The sequence below is a fragment of the Cervus elaphus genome, chromosome 5, assembly GCF_910594005.1.
Source record: "Cervus elaphus chromosome 5, mCerEla1.1, whole genome shotgun sequence".
Taxonomy (NCBI): domain Eukaryota; kingdom Metazoa; phylum Chordata; class Mammalia; order Artiodactyla; family Cervidae; genus Cervus; species Cervus elaphus.
This window is the reverse complement of record NC_057819.1, coordinates 15,590,861-15,611,142: the sequence shown is the minus strand read 5'-3', so window position 1 is coordinate 15,611,142 and position 20,282 is coordinate 15,590,861. Positions and strand designations below refer to the sequence as shown.

At 44.7% G+C, this 20,282-nt stretch overlaps 1 protein-coding gene and 1 pseudogene across 3 annotated transcripts in view; one reads left to right on the top strand and one right to left on the bottom strand.

The window, feature by feature from the left end:
* Positions 1–3,540: 3,540 nt before the first annotated feature.
* Positions 3,541–20,282, top strand: part of VSIG10 (V-set and immunoglobulin domain containing 10) — a 36,950-nt gene continuing 20,208 nt past the window's right edge. The window contains exons 1-2 of one of the 3 annotated variants that reach the window (XR_006341043.1): positions 3,541–3,995; positions 10,906–11,193. Coding sequence is in view for 2 of the 3 variants with exons in the window: in XM_043901788.1 (XP_043757723.1) it covers positions 3,917–3,995; positions 10,906–11,193 (367 nt within the window). In the remaining variant the exon portion in view is untranslated. The remainder of the gene's footprint in view (positions 3,996–10,905; positions 11,194–20,282) is intronic. The other 2 variants (XM_043901788.1, XM_043901787.1) reach the window with 2 other exon arrangements.
* Positions 16,927–17,459, bottom strand: LOC122693868 (annotated as a pseudogene).

The following is a 20,282-nucleotide window of genomic DNA, read 5'->3' as shown; positions in this document are numbered from 1 at the left end:
CAGGTTGTTGCTAAGAAACCTTTCAGCGTTACCTCTAGGGAGGGGACTTGGCAAGAGGAGTAGTGGTGCAGAAATAATAGGTGGCTGGATGGCTTCAAAGACCCAGGATGCTTCAAAGACTGTTGGCTCTGGAGTCAGGCGGGAGCCCCAGCACAGTCCTTCCACCAAGACTGATCAAGATGACAGTGCCTCAGATATGTGTTCAAATCCAGATTCCCCCTTTAACTCGAGATGTAAATTGGTTGCTCTGAGCCATTTATCAATTGGAAATTTTAATGCCAACCTCTTAGGGTTGTGCTAAAGATTCAATGAATGGACACAAAGCACCTTAGCATAGAGAGAGTTTTTTCAATTCTTAGGAGGTGAAAATGAAAGAAAACCAAAGTAGCCATGCATAGCAGCCTGAGCTGAGAGGTGTTTGAGCCTCATGTTTAATATCCAATTGTGGGATTTAAAAGTCCTGACAGGTTCTGACAGGGTGCATCTCAAATAGAAACCCTAAACCTTTAAAGACTGAATCCCTCACTTTATTTTCGTGACAGTCTCATGATGTAAACATTGACCATGGAGCTTCCCAGGTGGTTCAGTGGCAAAGAATCTGCCTGCATTGCAGGAGATGCAGGTTTGATCCCTGGGTCAGGAATATCCCCAGAAGAGGAAATGGCAACCCACTCCAGTATTCTTGCCTAGAGAATCCCACGGACAGAGGAGCCTGGGGGGCTACAGTTCATAGGGTCACAAAGAGTCAGACACAACTGAGCACACAGGCAAATACAATAAACATTGACTATAAGGTACAGATAGTGAAACTAGGGCTTTGAAAGACTCCTATCTTGCTAGAGACCCCATAGTGAACCCCCAACTCACCCCCAACATCACTGTTCTGGTAGGGCATTTTCTACTGTCCAGAGTGGCCTGGAACACAACTGGATGTTAGGGCAGGGTGTTTCCTAACAGGTCCTCTCTCAGAGTCAGTCACAGCCTTGCTCAAACCAGAGAGAGTGGGTGTTACCTGCACCAGCTCTGTCCCAGCTCTGAGTGGTCTGGAGGCTTCCTTTGAGCCTTTCTTAGGGGAATGCCCATGTCTGTTGGCCTGGTGACACCCAAAACATCCAGAGTGTAAAGAAACATTTATCGCCTGCCATTCCAGTTCTACAAGGATCAAGCCATTAGCCACTACAGTGGCCCATGACAGTGCACCCTCCAGGAAATTCAGGATGGGAAAAAAAGCAGGAAACATTCTGTGCTTTGGATATACAGCCCCTTAAATAGTTAAAATGCATATCTAGGGACTTCCCTTGTGGTCCAGTGGTTAAGAATCTGCCTTGCAATGCAGGGGATGTGGGTTCGATCCCTGATCAGGGAACTAAGATCCCACATGCTGTGGAATAACTAAGCCCTCGCGCCACAATTACTGAGCCTAGGTGCTTGAGTGTGCCACAACTAGAGAGAGAGTCTGTGCACCCTAAGGAAAGATTCCGCATGATACAACTAAGACCCAAAGCAGCCAAAAAAAAAAAAAAAATGTTTTAAAGATGCATATCTAAGGAAAATTTTCAAATGACCCCAAATTCTTGCATCTTTTCATACACCGAAAAACATTAAAATCGTTTATCTGTCTGGTTTTCGTCATTGGCAGTAATCTTTTGAAGCTTGACTTACTTGTTTTTCCCAGCAAGAAAGTTTATATGTAACCTGGCTCATCCATTACCTCTTCAAGCGGTTTCTCAGTGCTATCTGAGAGACTGTCTCTATGGTTGTGATCCTTCGTAAGGTTTTGGCATACAACTTAACTCACAACTTTCACATTGTGCATTTTTCTTTCAAGTCGACAAGACTCTGTATAAGTGACAAGATTGGAACTTGCTTTGGCAGGAATTGGAGTCAGATAGAAACGGGTTCCAGTCCTGGCTTTACTGCCAACCGGCTTCAGGCCCTGGAGCTTAACCTCCTAGCTGTACTTTCTCACTCGAAAATGGGATTGAATGATTTTTAGGTCCAAGGGTTGGAGGGAGGGACCAGTGAGATTAAGTTTCTAAAACTACTTTAGAAAAAAGCCCCAGCTATGCAAATGTGAGGTGCTATAGTCACTGCTGTAAAACATTGTGTAGGAGGTTGATCCTTCTAGGACTGGTGAACTGGGTGTAAGAGCAGTGTGTTTGATTCAGCAAATATACCAAGAGGGCGTGCTCTGAGCAAGCTCCCTGTGAAGCACCACTAGGGTCACAGAAAATTCCAGACCCTCAGCTGAAAAACTTGCCCCTTATTGATTTTACTTGTATCTTGTTAACTTCAGGTGAGCATGTGAGATGTCTGTCAGAAAAGTTTGAGGAGATGTAACATCAAAACCAATGAACTCTCATTTGTTTATTTTACACATATACAGTGGGTGGTACCTGAGGTACCAGGCGCTAGGAATACAGGACCTGTGCGTCCAGGATAGACTTTACTTTCCATCACCAAGTAAAAGATGAAAAACAAAGACAAAAGGAGGAGAGGAACGAGGAAAACTTTCAGGAGATGGCTGAAGACATAAAATCATTACAAAAGGGGGAAAGGGAAGGGACTGTGCAACTTTATATCTCAGGTCATGGGCAAAACACATTTTTATTGGTTTCAAGAGGATTTCCTGATGGAAGAAGTATTTCAATAATGGGTCTTCCGGCAACAGAATGAATGATATTCTTATAGCATTGTTTTCTGTTTTTTCCCCAACATTTTACAATGAGGTGATGGGGAAATTTTCAAAGACAGAAAAGTTGAAAGAATGGTAACTCTCATATATTCACCTCCTAGAGTCCACAGTTAATATTTCACTATGTTAGCTGCAGTTTTTTGTTTGTTTGTTTTGTTTTGTTTAGAGTAAGTTTCTGGTAGGGCTGTTTCAAGGATCATTCTTCCTCAGGATGTCATAACCGCATTTTCCCTAGGGCAGAGGATGGGTTGGGGGGTGTGGCAGGAAGAGGGGGATTTTAGCTTGGGGATGCAGTTCTCTGGGAACCAGACTGGATGGGGGATGGGGGAACTAGAAAAAACAAAAAAGCTCCCAGCACCCAGTTCCGCTGCCCTCGCGCTTACAGTGTGGTCTCTGCCAGTTAGCCGGAGGACCAGAGTCTCATGGCAGCTCTTGGCTGGAAGGTCTAAAGGATCATCTTTCTCCTGCTCCAGACCTGCCTTCCTTCTGCAAAGGGTAGAGAAAGGCAGCGATGGCGGCTCAGGAGTCCGCCCGGGGGCACGGGAAAACAATTGGGAATCCCTAGAACAGCTAAACCGAGGGGACCGTGAATTCTGCAGCTTGGCAACTGCCCCTCCGAGTCGAGACGGTCCTTCGAGTGCCGCAGCCCGGGCGCCCGGGAGGGAGCAGCCGGCGGGTCGAGGGGGGAAGCCGTCCTGCGGCAGCTGCAGGGCTCTGCGCCGCCCACTTTCCCCGCGACTCAGGGCCGCTGTCCCGGGCGAGTGGGCTCGGGGAGTGACCAGCCTCGGCGCTCCGCCCCCGGCCTGCCCAGACCCGACTCGGCGCGCCCGGGCGCGCGCCCTTTGCATAAAGCCCTCCTCCTCGGCCAAGGTAGAGGAAGTTGGGCTCCCGCCTGGATGGGAGGCGGGAGGGAACTCAGCTCCTGTTGTTTTCCGTCTGCGGGAGCGGGTGGCGGGCGCAGGGGGCGGGGTGCGCCCTCCCACCCCGGGCCGGGCGCTCGGGAGAGACAGTCGCGCTTGGAGCCTAGTGCAGCTCCTAGCCCCTGACATCGGGCTCACCCCAAGCATCCTTCCTGGGGGCTGCGGAAAGTGGAGCTACTCTGTCGTTCCGAGGACCTGGGAGGAGTACTGGGTACCCTTGGGGCTGAGCCCTGGGGGGCGCACACTCAGCCAAGCCGGACCTTGCGTTTCCCGAAGGGCCCCTGCCCGCATCTGGGACGAGATGGCCGCAGGCGTCCGGGCGTCCGAGTCCTGGGTTCTCGTCTGCTTCGGAGCGCTACTGGCCCGCTGGGTCTCCACAGGTAAGGGGCGACGATCTGGAGGCAAAAGTTGATGCGAGGCAACGGTGGGAAGGGGAGAGCCGGGGACCGAATTCTCTCCGACTCCCTGGATCCAGTCGTGGCCGAGGCCTCGAAGTCGCCCTGGGAGGGTCTTGGCTTTCCTGCTCGCAGCTCAGCTTTTTGCAGGAAGGAATTTTACCGAGCGCTTGATAAAGGGCAAGACATCCCTACCCTCCTAGAGTGGGCAGCAGGCGAGGCTGCAAAGGGCCTGCGGAGGTGAAAATTGGGGAAACTGAAGATGGAAAAGTTGAAGAGGTGTGGAATGTTTATTTTTATTATCTTTTTTTAAACGGCGTATGTAAATTCGCGGTCTGGTTTTACGTGCTGCGCTGGTTCTCAAACTCGAGGCTGCTTCAATTTCCTCTTCTCCCTCTGCCCGAGGTTGAACTCGCCTTGCACCTGTAACCTGTGGTTTCCCTGCACACCCCCGCAAGCAGACCTTTGTGGACTATGGCAAAATTCTGCTTTTCTCCTTTACTTAAAAGAAACGAAAAACTTTTATTTTGCAATAATTTCAAACTTACAAGAAACTTCCCCTACACTTGACATTGCCTCTTACTCTTGATATGATTGGTGAAGAGTCTTATTTGCTCCATCTGTGATCTGCCTTGGAGCAATAAAGAACAGAGGGTTGCTTACAAAAACAGTTTGTTGTTGCTGTTGTCTTGTCGCTAAATCCTGTCTGACTCTTCTGCGACCCCATAGACTGTAACTTGCCATGCTCTTCTGTCCTTGGGGTTTCCCAGGCAAGAATACTGGAATGGGTTGCCATTTCCTTCTCCAGGGGATCTCCCTGACGCAGGGATCAAACCCATGCCTCCTGCATTGGCTAGCAGGTTCTTTACTACTGAGCCACCAGGGAAGCCCTTACAAAAACATACATAATTTTTAAAAGGTTGAAAAAATGTTTCTGAACTTAATTCACCAGCGAATGCATGTCTTTTGCATGCAGGGTAGTGTGACAAGCAGTGAGAGGACCTGAGGTGAGGGAAAGGAGATGGAGTTTGCCAGAATACTTACAGAGTCCTAGTTTCAGGGGTCACCCAGTCCAGTGTGGTCTGCTGATCTCTTGTAGGTGCCTAGAGGCATTGCCCCCTGTGAGCTTCCTAGCTGCTTCTGCTGCTAAGTCACTTAAGTAGTTTCCGACTCTGTGCGACCCATAGACGGCAGCCCACCAGGCTCCCCCATCTCTGGGATTCTTCAGGCAAGAACACTGGAATGGGTTGCCATTTCCTTCCTTCTCCAAAGCATGAAAGTGAAAAGTAAGTCGCTCAGTTGTGTCTGACTCTTAGCGACCCCATGGACCACAGCCTACCAGGCTCCTGCATCCATGGGGTTTTCCAGGCAAGAGTACTGGAGTGGGGTGCCATTGCCTAGCAGCAAGTGCCAAAAGTTCCTAATTGTGAGGCTCTCACAAGTTTTTATTTTGCTTTGTTTTTAACAATAATTTAAAAACAATAAAATTCCTCATAAGCTAGATTTCTAGTTTAGGTGGGAAAGTCTGAGGCTCTTGCCTCACAGGGCCTGCTTTCCCAAGTGGAACTGAGTTGTGGTCACCCGTTTTCTTCTAGGATAGGTGACTTCAAATTTGTAGACATGACAAGGCTGGCACCTCCAGGCATATGTAGGGGTGGTCACTGGGCTTTGGGGAGACGTGGATATACCGTCTCCAGTTGGCTGACCCTCAAAGTTAAAGGTGATTGTGTATTCCCTACTCCCCAACTGTCTGCAGTGTTTACTGTACTGTGAATATCAAGGGCCTGGGGACATCAGAACCCTGGGTTGAAATCATCATTGTGGGATGAACTGGCTGCAGCTCTCCACACAAGGATGTTTCCTGTACTGCCATGCCCAGTTATTCTGATGCCCAGGTCAAGTTCATCTTTGTGTACAGTGCCAGAGGGCTTCCCTTGCTTAATGTGTTTTTGTTCTTCAAGCTGGGAGTTGGGGAGAAAACCATCTTTCTCCTATCACTTAACTCCAGACCGTGTTCAAGACCCCACTGTCACCTCAGGTTGTGAACCAGGTGTCATTCTTGAGGAAAGAATAGGAAAAAAAAAAAAAACTTTGATATAGTCTCAACTCTGTAAATGTTAATATGATGGCTGCTTTGGAAAAGGGTTGTTTATATTGTTCCTTCCTTTGGTCCATATTTTTCTTTTTTTAATTGGATATAACTGTTAGTTTCTACAGTACAACATTGTGAATCAGTTATATATTTATACATATATCCCTTCCTCTTGAGCCTCCCTACCACCCCTACCATCCCACCCCTCCAGTCCATATTCTGAATTTAAGGTTGGGGGACTTTCAGGGGCCCTCTGGCCACCTTATGGACCACTTTTAGTAACACAGAATGTCTCACTCTTCTGGTTGGGAGACCGAGTAAATTCCTGTGACCTGGCACATCGAAGACCTGAATGACAGTCCCAGCTCTCCCAGTGGCTTTTGTGGGAGCTTAAGTAAATCACTTAAGCTCTCTGAACTTAAGTTTTCTCAGCTGTAACATGAGGAGGTTTAGGATGATCAAGCATGGAACCAGTGCACCCTCAAGGACCACCCATTCCTTCTCCCTATCAGACATCACTAGTTGATGACTGTGTTCTTCCCTACCGAGCCCTGACTCAGCCTGTCCTGAACTCAGCCCTCAGGACTGAGGGATCTCTAAGGTCACCTTCAGCATCAGTGTTTAAAAAGAATGGAGTGAGCAAAGTCAGGAGAAGTGAAATGCCTTAAAATGGTGTAGTTTGTCATTATGTCATTCTATTCCTTGGAGGAAAAGACAGTGTTAGCTCAAGTTCCAAGACTAAAGTTTCACTGGGGCTTTTCCAAGGCTTTTTTTTATTCCTTTGCCAAGGAGCCTGGGAAGGGCAAGTCTTCAGTCTCACGAACACATTGTTGCATCTATAATTCTCCAGTTTTTTTCTCCTCAGTGGGGATTGCCACTGAGAGCTTGGGTTCCCAGGCCTAACTATTTAAAAATAATTCTCACTTGTTTTTTAAAGTGATTGTTTAGAAGCGTTTCTTGCTGTTTTGGAATCTCCAGCATTAGGTCACATTCTCTGCCTTCCAACAAGTGGTTAGATTTTTTTTTTTTTTTTTCATTTTACCCTGGCGTCGGGGAATGGTGTAGCTACAATGGGAGAGTGTGAGAATATCCTGTAGCTTCAGCTGTCTTGTGATTTTTCAGAGGTAGCCCCTTCCTACCAGATAAAAGGCCAAATACAGATAACGGTTACTCTTTGTTTTATAAAAGGGAATGAGTTCCAAAGGCAGGTAACAATTTTTTTACAACAACCTAATTGAGATATAATTTGCTTACATACTATATACTTTACCCTTTTAAACTGTACAATTCAGTGATGTTTAGTATATTCACAAGATTGTGCAACCATCACCATTAGTTCCAGAACATTTTCATCACAACAAAAAGATGCCCTCTACTTAAATATTAAGAGTCTCTCCTGGACTTCCATGGTGGCTTAGTGGTAAAGAATCCGCCTGCCAGTGCAGGAGACACAGGTTTGATCCATGATCTGAGAAGATCCTACATACCACGGAGCAACTAAACCTGTGTTCCACAACTATTGAGCCTGTGCAGTGGAGTCCAAGAACCACAACTACTGAAGCTCATGCACCTAGAGCCCATGCTCTGCAACAAGGGAAGCCACCACAATGAGAAGACCAAGCAACACAACTAGAGAGTAGCCTCTGCTCACCGCAGCTAGAGAAGGCCAAATGCAGCAATGAAGACCCAGCCAAAAATAAATAAATAAAATTTTTAAAAAGTCACTCCCCACTACGTGCCCCTGCCCCCAGGTAAGCCACTTCCCCAGCCCTAGACAACAGCTAATCCACTTTCTATCTCCATAGATTTACCTATTTGGACTTCTCTGTAGGTTTACCTATTTGGACATCTCATACAATTGAAATCACAAAATACGTTGTCTTTTATGACTGCCTTCTTTGACTTAACACAGTGTTTTCAAGATTCATTCATGCTATAGCTTTTGGCCTTTTTTTATGACCAAATAATATTCCCATTATATGGATATACCACATTTTATTCATTCATCAGTTGATGGGCATTCAGGCTGTTACCACCTTTTTGCTATTATGAATAATGTGAGCATGCATGTACAAGTTTTTGTGTGAACAAGTTTTCATTTCTCTTGGTTATACACCTAGGGGTAGAATTGCTAGGGTAGAGTCATATGGTAGCTTTACCTTGCGAGGAAATATCAAACTGTTTTCCAACGTAGCAGCACCATTTAAAAATCCTACTAACAATGTATAATGGTTCCAATTTCTCTACATCTTTGCCAACACTTGTTATTGTCTTTCATTTTAGGCATCCTAGCAAGTGTGAAGTGTTAGGTATCTTATTGTAGTTTTGATTCGCATTTTCCCTAGTGACTAATGTTGAGCTTTTCATGTGCTTATTGGCCTTTGTCTATCTTTTGGAGAAATGTCAATTTAAATCCTTTGCTCATTTTTAAATTGTCTTCTTATTGTTGAGCTTTGAGAGTTTATATATATGTATATTCCACATACAAATCTCTTCTCAGATGTGATTTGCAAATATTTTCTCTCAGCTTGTGGGTCTTCTTTTCACTTTATTTTTTTTGTATCCAAAATGTGTTTATTGGGATGGTTTCCCATTCATTTTGCTTCAGCGTGCTTTTTAAAAAATATTTATTTATTGGCTGTGCTGGTGTGGGCTTTCTCTAGTTGCAGTGCGCAGGCTTCTTATTGCACTGTCTTCTCTTGTTGCGAAGCATGGGCTCTCGGGTGCCTGCAGGCTTAACTCAAAGTCACAAAGATAGATTCTTTTGGGTTTTTTTTCCTAAGTAATTTATAGTTTTCTAAGTATTTTATAGACCATATAGATCTGTGGTCTATTTTGAGTTCCTTTTCTTTTGGCCTCTCTGCCTGGCTTGCAGAATCTTAGTTCCCCAACCAGGGATTGAACCCAGTCCACAGCAGTAAAAGTGCTGTGTCTTAACCACTGGACTGCCAGGTAACTCCTGATTTTGAGTTAATTTTTATATGTGATGTGAGGTAAGGGGTCCAACTTCATTCTTTTGTGTGTGGACAGCCAATTGTCCCAATACCACTGTTGAGGGCAGTTTATTTTGTAATGAAATATCATCTTTCATGAAACCCCAGAATATTCACAGACTTTGAAAACTTCCAATGTGGTGGAAAAAGCACTGAATGGAGCAAGAAATCTAGACTCTGGTCACATACTGCTACCTTCTCATTGTAGGACTTCAGGCCAGCCCACTTCCCTTCTTTGCATCACAGTTTTCTCATCTATTGAATGTGACAGCATGAGTAAGACTGGTTCTGCCCATTATTCCTGCGCCTGTGATCTCTTTGTATATGGGTGCTGATTGTGGAGGGGGCTGAAAAATTAGGACTTTTCTCAGCCAAATGGGCTGCTTTCGCTTCTTGTTACCTGGTGGCAGTCTTAATGCCAAATCAGTTGCCTGAGCGTCAGTCAGTCTTGAATGAGCATCAGGGTTACCTGGAAGGCTTGTGAAAATGCAGAGTGCTACCTCCCACCTCACTCCTGGGTTCTGATTTAGATGCTCTGGGTGGGACTTGATAATCTGAATTTCTGACAGTGCTGCTGCTGATCTGCACTTTTCATTCTGCCTTGGAACACCAGCTTCATCTCTGCCTAGCTAGTTCTTTCCTGACCATCAGATCTCAGTGTGGCTTCCTAGAGGAAGCCTTCCCTGTCAAAAACCACAGCTAGACTTAAGAGCCCCTTCTCCAAGCTCCTATCATGGTATTTATCACACTGCATCCTAATTGCCAGTTTACTGTCTGTTTTTTTGTTTTTTTTTGCCATGCTGCATGACATATGGGATCCTAGTTACCTGACTAGGGATCAAACCCATTCCCCCTGCAGTGGAAGCGTGGCGTTGTAACCACTGGATTGCCAGGGAAGTCCCTATTGCCTATTTTCTCCACTAGACTGTGAGATCCTGCGGGTCTCTATTTTGCCTGTCATTGGCTCCCCAGTACCTAGCTCAGAGCATGCCCCGAATTCCCCACTCTGAGCCCTTTCCTGCATGGAGCTGCTGAGTGGTGTTGCATTGTACCTGAGATGGAGAGAGACAGAGGGAGCACAGGAAAGAGGAAGCAAAGCCAGAGCCCTCTTCCTTCCACCTTTCTGGATTTCTAGGCAAGTAAAGCCACTCGGGTTCTGTATCAGTTATTTATTGCCACAATAATCTGTGTGACAAAGCATCACGAAATGACCATAAGTGCTTGTTTCTGAAGGACCTGGGGGTACTGGGCAGTTGGCCCTGCTGATCTTGCCTGGGCTCACTCATGTGTCTGGGCATCAAGTGAGTGGCCAAAGGCTGATCTAGAATGGCCATAGCTGAGAGGATTGAAACAACTGGGGCCTGCACCATGTAGTTTTCATCCTCCCCTGATACCTAGCCCAGACACATCCTTCTCAAGGTGGTAGCAGAAGGTGAGAGTGAGCAAGCCCAATCACACCAGTGCTTTTTAAACCTCTGCTTGCAACACATTTGTTAACACCCCAATGATCAGAGCAAGTCACATGGTGCTACCAGAGTCAGGAGTGGGAGGGCGCTGTGGAGTGACATTGTGAAGGGCATAGACAGTGGAGGAGGGGCTGATTAGGACTGTTTGCAGTTGTGATCCACCACAAGTTCATTACTGTCAATTACTGGCCAATAATCCCAACAGGGTGGGGCTCTGTATTATTGCATCTCAAAAATACATGCCTGTTTTGTTTTTTTTTAAATCTTAATGCAGGGAGACTGCAAGAAAAGGAGATTGTCTAGGATCAAGAAAGATAGTAACAGCCTGACCTTTCCTTGCACAGGATTGGAGGCTGTCATCATTGGAGAAATTCATGAGAACATCACCCTGCACTGTGGCAACATCTCGGGACCAAGGGGCCTCGTGACCTGGTGCCGCAATGACTCGGAGTCGGCCTTCCTCTTGTCCTCCAACTCCAGCCTCCCACCAGCCCAGTCGCGCTTCTCTCTGGTGAATGCCAGCTCCCTGCACATCGAGGCGCTGAACCTGCAGGATGAGGGGAACTACACCTGTTCTGAGGTCCTGAACAAGACTGAGACCCGGAGGTTCCAAGTGTGGCTGCAGGTGGCCAGTAAGTGGTGGGTGGGGATTGCAACTGTTGGGGAGGCGCTTACAGCCTTGGACCTGAGGAGGCCTTTGGAGTCAGTAGCCTGGGTTTTATTCTGGGCTCTCCCACGTGTAAGCTGAGTGATCTCTCACATCTGTCATTTCCTTATCTGTATAATGGGGATAATAGGAATTCTTGCCTCATAGAATTGCTGTGAGGAATAAATGTCAGTATATCTACATATATACTCCAATACTTTGGCCACCTGATGCGAAGAACTGACTCATTTGGAAAAGACCCTGATGCTGGGAAAGATTGAAGGAGGGAGGAGAAGGGGACGACAGAGGATGAGATGGCTGGATGGCATCACCGACTCAATGGACATGAGTTTGAGTAAACTCCGGGAGTTGGTGATGGACTGGGAGGCCTGGCATGCTGCAGTCCATGGGGTCGCAAAGAGTCAGTCACAACTGAGCGACTGAACTGAACTGAACTGATATCTATGTAAATTGCTGTAAATGGCTCCTGGCATATTATTTATTAATAGTTAGCTATTACTTTTAGCTTATTAATATCATCCTTGCTATTAGTCTCATTTTATTATGCAACAAAGTATAACATAATCAAGTCAGACTGCCTGAGTTCCAACGCTAAGGACAGGTCATCTTGAGTAAGTAACTTAATATCTCCGAGATTCAGTTTTTCTTATTTGTTAACTAGGGACAATGCCTTGCATGCCTTATGAGGTATATGCTCTTATGCTCTAGTGCTAAGTACAGGGCTTAGTATGAACTACTATTACTACTGTCCTTCCTAAATCAGTCTATCATGTCTGTCAATATATATGCATGAATTTAGACCAATAGTTGGCAAATTATAACCTGTGGGCCATTTCTAGACTGTTGTTTATTTTTGTATGACCTGCAAGCAGCAAATATATTTTTACATTTGTAATGGTTGGAAAAAATCAAAAGAAGAATGATACTTGTGACATGTGAAAATTATATGAAATTCAACTTTCGGTTCAAATAAGGTCTTATTTGAACATAGCAATGCTTATCCAGTCACATATTATCTCTGATTGTCTTTAGTGCTATAATCTCAGAGCTGAGTGACTGTGAAACTGATTGTATGTCCCACAGAACCTAAAATATTTACTCTCTGGCCCCTACAGAAAAAGTTTGTTGATCCCTGTCTTAGAGGGACATCCACATTCTAGTTGAGTGGAAATACCCATGTGATCATTTTATTGCTCCCTGATTTTCTCATCTATAAATTAAAGAATTTACTCGTTCCTTTAGTCAATACATATTTATTGAGAGCCCAATGCCAGACACTGTTCTAGGCACTGGGCCACAGGAATGGATCAGACAGAGACTGTCCCTACCCACACGGAACTGACATCCTAATGGCTGAAGGCAGACAGTCAACAGGTAAACAAATGCGTCAGGCAGTATCAGAGTGACAGGTGTTGTACAGAGAACTGAGATGGCGTGATGTGATTCTCTGAAACACTCCACATGGGTGGGTTAGAGAGGAGCTTTTAGAAGGTGTGACATTGACAGTGAATGATATGTAGGAGCCAGTCATGCAAAAGTGAGAGAGAGGGATCCAGGCAGAAATTGACCTAGTGCACGACGGGTTGAACATGGTGCATGTGTAGGTGAGAAGAAGGCTGGGTGTGGTGGGAACCCAGGATGTGAGAAGGCAGGATATGTGAGATATGAGAGGCAGGGCCAGACCATGTGGGGCTCGGTAGGACTGGTGTTGTGGGTTGAATTGTATCCCCCGGAGAGATATGTTGTTTTCCTAATCTCAGTACTTGTGAATATGACTTTATTTGGAATTAGGCACTTTGCAATTATAATCAACCTAAGATGAGGTCATTGTGTGCTCAGTCACTTAGTGGTGTCCAACTCTTTTGTGACCCCATGGACTATAGTTCACCAAGCTCCTCTGTCCGTGGGATTTCCCAGGCAAGAATACTAGAGTCAGTTGCTGTGCCCTCCTCCAGGGGATCTTCCTGACTCAGGGATTGAACCTGCGTCTCTTGCATTGGCAGGCAGATTCTTTACCACTGTGCCACCTGAGAAGCCCAGAAGATAAGGTCATTAAAGTGGGCCCTAATTAAAATTGACTGTTATTCTTATAGGAGGAAAATGCATGCAAAGACAGAGACACAGGGAGAACTCACACAGTGGCAGGCAGAGATTGGAGTAATGCAGCTGCAAGCAAAGGAATGCCAAAGACAGATGGCCACAAGCAGCAGCCACCAGGAAAGAGGCAAGGAAGGGTTCTCTCGTAGAGCCTTGAGAGGAATATGGCCCTCCTGACATCTGATTTCATACTTGGGAATGGTGGGAGAGTCAATTCTGTTCTTTTCTTTAAAAAATATTTATTTATTTATTTGGCTGCACTGAGTCTTGGTTGTGGCATACAAACTCTTTAGTTGTGGTATGTGGGGTCTAGTTCCCTAACGAGGGATTAAACCCAACGCCCTGCATAGAGAGCATGGAGAATAGCCACTGGACCACCAAGGAAGTCCCAATTTCTGTTCTTTTAATCTGTCTAGTTTGAGGTACTTTGTTAAGGCAGCCCAAGGATACTACTACAACTGGTAAAAATAATTGGGACGCTTATTCTAGGTGTAGGAGGCACCCCTGCGACTGGAAGCTAGCAGGGGTCTTGTGTCATTTAAATTACACATAGAGAATGGATGTGTCTGGTCACAAGGAAAACTGGTAACATAAAAAACAAAGAAGCCAGTCAGAGGTACCAGATGTTAGTGGTCAGAGTTAGGGTGAAAATGTATGGTTCAGAGAATATTTTGGAGGTAGACTGCCAAGATTTGCTGCTGGATTGGAAATGGAGGATGAAGGAAAGAGAGGCTTCAAGGACTTGTCTAGATTTTTGGATGGTTTCTAAGGTTCCCAGCAACTCTCAAGGCTTATGGAATTTGCAAACACAGTGTTTTTGGGTCTCCATAAATTGCTGAATGACCCGGAATGAATGTGGGTGTATCAAAAAATGTCACCCAATTTGGCCCAGTTCTTATTGGTTCCTGGCGGGTGCCAACAGACCTCCCTCACTCCAGCTGCCAAAGAGTAATAATTCCTTTGGGACTACCCTGGCGGTCCAGTGGTTAATACTGTGCTCCCGCAGCACAGGGCACAAGTTTGATCCCTGCTTGGGGAACTAAGATCCTGCATGTTGCATGATGTGACCAAAAATAATAATAATTCCTTCATATCAGTCTGTCAATAAATCTTTTTTTTTTTTTTAATTTTTGGACGCACCGTGAGGTATGCAAGATCTTCTTAGTTCCTTGACCAGGGCTTAAACACACACCCCCTGCAGTGTAAGTGTGGCGTCTAAACCACTGGACCATCAGAAAAGTCCCTAAATGTCTTTGTTTTGACCTCAGAGGAGTAAGGTGGCATTACAACTTTGGGTTTTTATCTTATCATCACTGTCTCTGATTTATGATGATTTTATCTGACACTAACTTATTAATCATTGGCTAAGTTTATTGGAGGATGGATTAGTTTCATTATTGCCCTGAGGGAGATAAATGCAAGGTCTTCTTGTGATGAAAGTGAACTTATATTTTTTTAAAAAGTCACTAAACTCAAATGGTGCTTTGAGCTCTCTGAGTTACTGTGGTGTGATTTGTGTTATGGAAACTTCATTTGGAAACATATGGTGTCCCTGACTGGTTCATGAAAACAGGACATAGGCTGTCTTAGTCAGTTTGGGCTGCTATAACAGTAGCATAGAGTGGGTAGTTTAAAGAACAAACCTTTCTTCCTCACAGTTCTGGAGGTTGGAAAGTCCAAGACCAAGGTGCTGGCAGTTGTGGTGTCTAGTGAGGGCCTGCTCTCTGATTGGTAAATGAGTATCTTCTCTTCTTGGTAGAGAACAAAGATGGAGGAAGCAAGCTCTGGGGGCCTCTCCTTATGAGGGCACCATAAGGGCACCCCTTCATGAGAGCTCTGCTCTCAGGACCTAACCTCCTCCCAAAAGCCCCACCTCCAAATGCCATCACACTGGGCACAGACTTCAGCATATGAATTTGGGGGGAAACAGGCGTTCAGTCCACAGCACAGATATCCTCTGGTCTCACATATACCGAAAGGAACCCTCTGGACCGTCAGGCTGTGTTCCCATTTCGGAGAGACCCTGAGCTAACACCATACCCCTCCAGACACCAGGGAGCCCCTTCCTGCTGCTCAGACAGTGGCTGAAGGGGAGGCCTTGGCATCTCAGATTGGAACTCAGCCCTCATTTCTGCATGGGAGTTTCAGAAAATGGATTAGGCTTGACCCCACTATTCTGGAGGGTGGTGGTGGTGCTGAATGCCTGAGAGCACACTCTCTGAGGCCTAGTTGCCCCAGTTCAAATGCAGGTCCTGCTGGCTGTTGTCTTCATGACCTTGGGGAAGTCACTTGAACTCCTCCACCCTTAGTTATCATTTGTGAATTCAGGAGTAACGGTACAAGCTAGGCAGAGATTCCCTGCACACATTCATGAGATAAACATGTACAGCCTTCAGCATAGAGTTGGGCACACAGTGTATATGCACTTGGTTCATGTTAGCTCTGTCAGCTGGTGAAGCAGGTGACAGAATTCTTGTGGGAAAAAAATGCATCTTAAATTCCCAACAATCAGTGCATCTGAGCTTTTCCAACAAGATTTGCTATGTGTCAGGGACTCTGTGGGCCCGGATTTTCCTTTTCCCATCTTTCTATTGATGTGGTTGATAACTTAAGTCTCTTAAGGAGAAAAGTTTGGAAACATTCTAACATGGCCTTAGAAACTAGGGGGAGAATTCTGAGATGTGACAAGTTGTTATCTGTAAGTGACTTTGGTTTTGTTTTGTTATTTAAAAAAATTTTTTTCTTCCAGCTTTATTGAGGTATAATTGACTTTGTGCTGTATAGCACAATGATTTTACTTATACACATCATGAAATGATGACCACAATTAGTTTAGTGAACATATGTCATGTCATATAAATACAAAATTAAATAGAAAAAAAATTTTCCCTATAATGAGAACTCTTAAGATTTACTCTCTTAACTTTCATATATAACACACAGCAGTGTTAAGTATATTTATCATCTTGCACATTACAGCGCTAATACTAATTTATCTTATAACTGGAAGTTTGTACCTTCATCCAATTTCCCTTCCTCCCATCAGCCTACCTGTGGTAACCAGAGATCTGATCTCTTTTTCTATGAGTTTGTTTGGTTTTGAACTATTGGGTTGGCCAAACTTACAGATAAATCCAAACAAACTTTTTGGCCAACCCAATATAATTGACCTACAACACTATATTCTTTTTTTTTTTCTTTCACTATATTAGTTCTTGTTACACGACACAGTGGTTTGATATTTCTGTACTTTTCAAAACGATTATTGCAGTAACTCTAGTTATGATCTGGCACCAGACAGAGGTATTATATAATTATTGACTATATTCCCCACACTGTACATTTCATACCCATGACTCATTTATTTTGTAACTGAAAGTTTGTACCTCTTAATCTCCTTCACTTATATCTTTCCTCTCCTTACCTCTCTCCCCTCTGGCAACCACCTGTTCTCTGTATCTGTGGCTCTGTTTCTGATTTTTATATTTGTTCATTTGTTTTATTTTTTAGATTCCACATGTAAGTGAAATCATGCAATATTTGTCTTTCTCAATCTGACTTATTTCACTTGACATAGTACTCTCTAGGTTTATTCATATTGTCACAAATGCAAGATTTCATTCTTTTTTATGGCTGGATAGTATTCCATTGTATTATGTATATATATATATATATATCTGTATATATACATATATGTACATGGTATATGCCATTTTGCTACTGCAAAATTAGTTGTATATTTTTGAGTGCTGCTCTGTCACTAAAAGATTCAAGTTAGGAGACTGAAAAAAAATGTTTTATATCTGTGTATTTTATTTTATTTTTTTATTTTTAATTTTTTTGTATCTGTGTATTTTTTTAAAAATCTGATGATGAACAAGGAGCCAGGCATCGGTTTATTATGGGAGGAACACTATCATGGAGGTACTGTAAGGCCAAGTCGGTCCACTTCATTTCTTGTTATTTAACAGATTCTGTGTTGCCACTCTTGTCCTGTTCAGGAAGCTCATTCAGTGGCCTTGCAACATTCTCATAAGTCAGCTTGTCTTCTCGCCAAGCATCATCAATCAAATCCAAGATCCTTCTATCACTCTGTACCTCACTGTCCATTCTGTTACAACTCTGATCTTGTCAGACACACAGTTGTGACTGTCCCAATGCTTGGAATGCTATCTTCTTCTTTTTTTTCCCCAGTAATTTTTTTGGGATATGTCTTCTCAGGCAAAGGGGACAAAAGTAAAAATCAACAAATGAGACTACATTAGACTGAAAACCTTTTGCACAATCAAAGAAACTATCAACAAAACAGAAAGGCCAACTACTGAACGGGAGAAGATAGTTGCAAATGATAAGAGATCAATATCCAAAACATACAAAGAACTGAAAATGACCCTGAATGTGTGAATGCATAGAAATGCTGCAGAAACACGAGGCTGGCTGTATGAGGGCTGGTAGCTTTCACCCTTCTTACCACCTGGATCTCTGCTTATCCATCAGTGGGCATTTGGTGCCTCTGTCTTCTAGGGAGGAAGGTTTTCTATAGGCTTGGGGTGATTCAACCTGCCTAGAATGGGCACTGTGATGTGATTTTGTTATTTGTCTCAGAAGCAAGGGCTCTGCACTGTTCGTTATTAATTTAATGATGCGGTTGAAGAATCTAGCCATCAGGATTGGGGCTGCTGCTTCTGAGGGTACAGAAATCCCTTAGTCTAGAGCAGTTCAGGATTGCCATGGCTATTTTTTTCCATTGCCTTACCCATCCCCTTCTGCCTCCATACTGGGTGGGCATGATGTTAGCACCGCTGTGTGTTTACTTGCAGAAAGTCTGGGGGGCTAGCTGTTGTTGTTCAGTCACTAAGTTGTATCGGACTCTTTGCGACCCCATGGACTGTAGCACGCCAGGATTCTCTGTCTTCCACTATCTCCCAGAGTTTGCTCAAATTCCTGTCCGTCAAGTCGGTGATGCTATCAAACCATCTCATCTTCTGCCACGCCCTTCTTTTGCCTCAACCTTTCCTAGCATCAGGGTCTTTTTCAGTGAGTCAGCTCTTCACATCAGGTGGCCAAAGTATTGGATTTTCAGCTTCAACATCAGTCCTTCCAATGAGTATTCAGGATTGATTTTCTTTAGGAATGACTGGTTTAATCTCCTTCCAGCCCAAGGGACTCTCAAAAGTTTTCTTCAGCACCACAATTCAAAAGCATCAATTCTTCAGCACTCAGCCTTCTTTATGGTCCAACCTTTACATCTGTACATGCCTACTGGAACAACCACAGCTTTGATTATAGGTACCTTTGTTGGCAAAATGATGTCTCTGCTTTTTAATACACTGTCTAGGTCTGTCATGGGCTTCCCAGGTGGTTTCCCAGGGGGTAAAGAGTCTACCTGCCAATGCAGGAGATGCAGGTTTGATCCCTGGGTTGGGAAGATCCCCTTGTGAAGAAAATGGCAACCCACTTCAGTATTTTTGCTTGGGAAATCCCATGGATAGAGGAGCCTGTTGGACTACAGTCCATGGGGTCGAAAAGGAGTTGGATATGACTTAGTGACTAAACGACAACAACAAACAACTAGGTTCGTCATGGCTTTTCTTCCAAGGAGCAAGCGTCTTTTAATTTCATGGCTTCAGTCACCATCCGCAGGGATTTTGGAGCTCAAGAAAATAAAATCTGTCACTGCTTCCACTTTTTCCCCTTCTATTTTTCATGAAGTGATGGGACCGGATGCCACTATCTTAGTTTTTTAATGGTTGAGTTTCAAGCAAACTTTCTCACTTTCCTTTTTCACCCTCATCAAGAGGCTTTTTAGTTCCTCTTCACTTTCTGCCTTTAGAGTGGGTAGCGTGGACCTTAACACATTCCAGGAGACTTTGTGCTTCTTTCAAGAGATAATTTCTTAGCCACTGGGGAGTTGAGTGGTGCACTATGCCAGCTGCTCCTGTGTCTGTTTTCCTCAGGCCAGGCCAGTGTTGAGGGGGCATTGGACCTGGTGGGCACACGGGCAGTGAGGAAGCTGGTTCGTATCAGCCTCCAGGAGCCCCTCTGGATGATTCAGTTGGGGCTTGGAGGATAGGAGTGCTTCTGTCTAGCCAGGGATGTGACTGCCATGCCAGACTTGCAGGAAAGGGAGTCTCGAGAAAGCCCCATGTTCTCTGACTAATTGGGCCCATCTGATTTGTACATGTTCTGTGATGGTGGTAGTGACATTGTGCCCTGCCACAACATAAGGTCCTAAGGAAAGGGGGTGTTGGTGTACTGGAGAATGGTTGCTGGCCGCATCAGAAGATGGAATGGCCCTTGCCCAAGATTAATTAACTCAAGTCTTGCCAAGCTCATCTGAATGCTTATAAGAGCCTCTGGGTTTTGGCCTTTTGAACGGGAACAGTGGCCAATAAGGAGATGTGGAGTCAATGGGGTTGTTACATTTGCCTCTATATTTCATCTCTCTCTTTTTTTAATTTGGCTGCTCCACATGGTTTGTAGGATCTCAGTTCCCCAACCAGGGATTGAACCTGCACCCTCGGCAGCAAAAGCGTAGTTCTAACCAATGGACTACCAGAGAATTGAGTACTTTTTGGTAGTACACCAGGGCTCAGTACCAGACCAGAATGCTGGAGTGGGTAGCCTTTCCCTTCTCCAGGGCATCTTCCCAACCCAGGGATCAAAGCCAGGTCTCCTGCATTGCAGGCAGATTCTTTACCAGCTGAGCCACAAGGGAAGCCCATAGAATGTTAACCACATATCAAAATACCAGGGTAAGTGTTCTACCTCTTTCATCTCATTGGAGCCTTTGGTGGTAGAAGTTACTCCTTTTCTTTTCATTTCATAGGAAGGACAGGAGACTGAGAATAGAAGGGAAGGACACTTGCTCAAGGTTGTTCATATAGAAGTGGCAGTAAGTTTTATACCTAGGTGTGTCTGGGTGCAGAGTCCACACCCATAACCATTAGGCTAAGG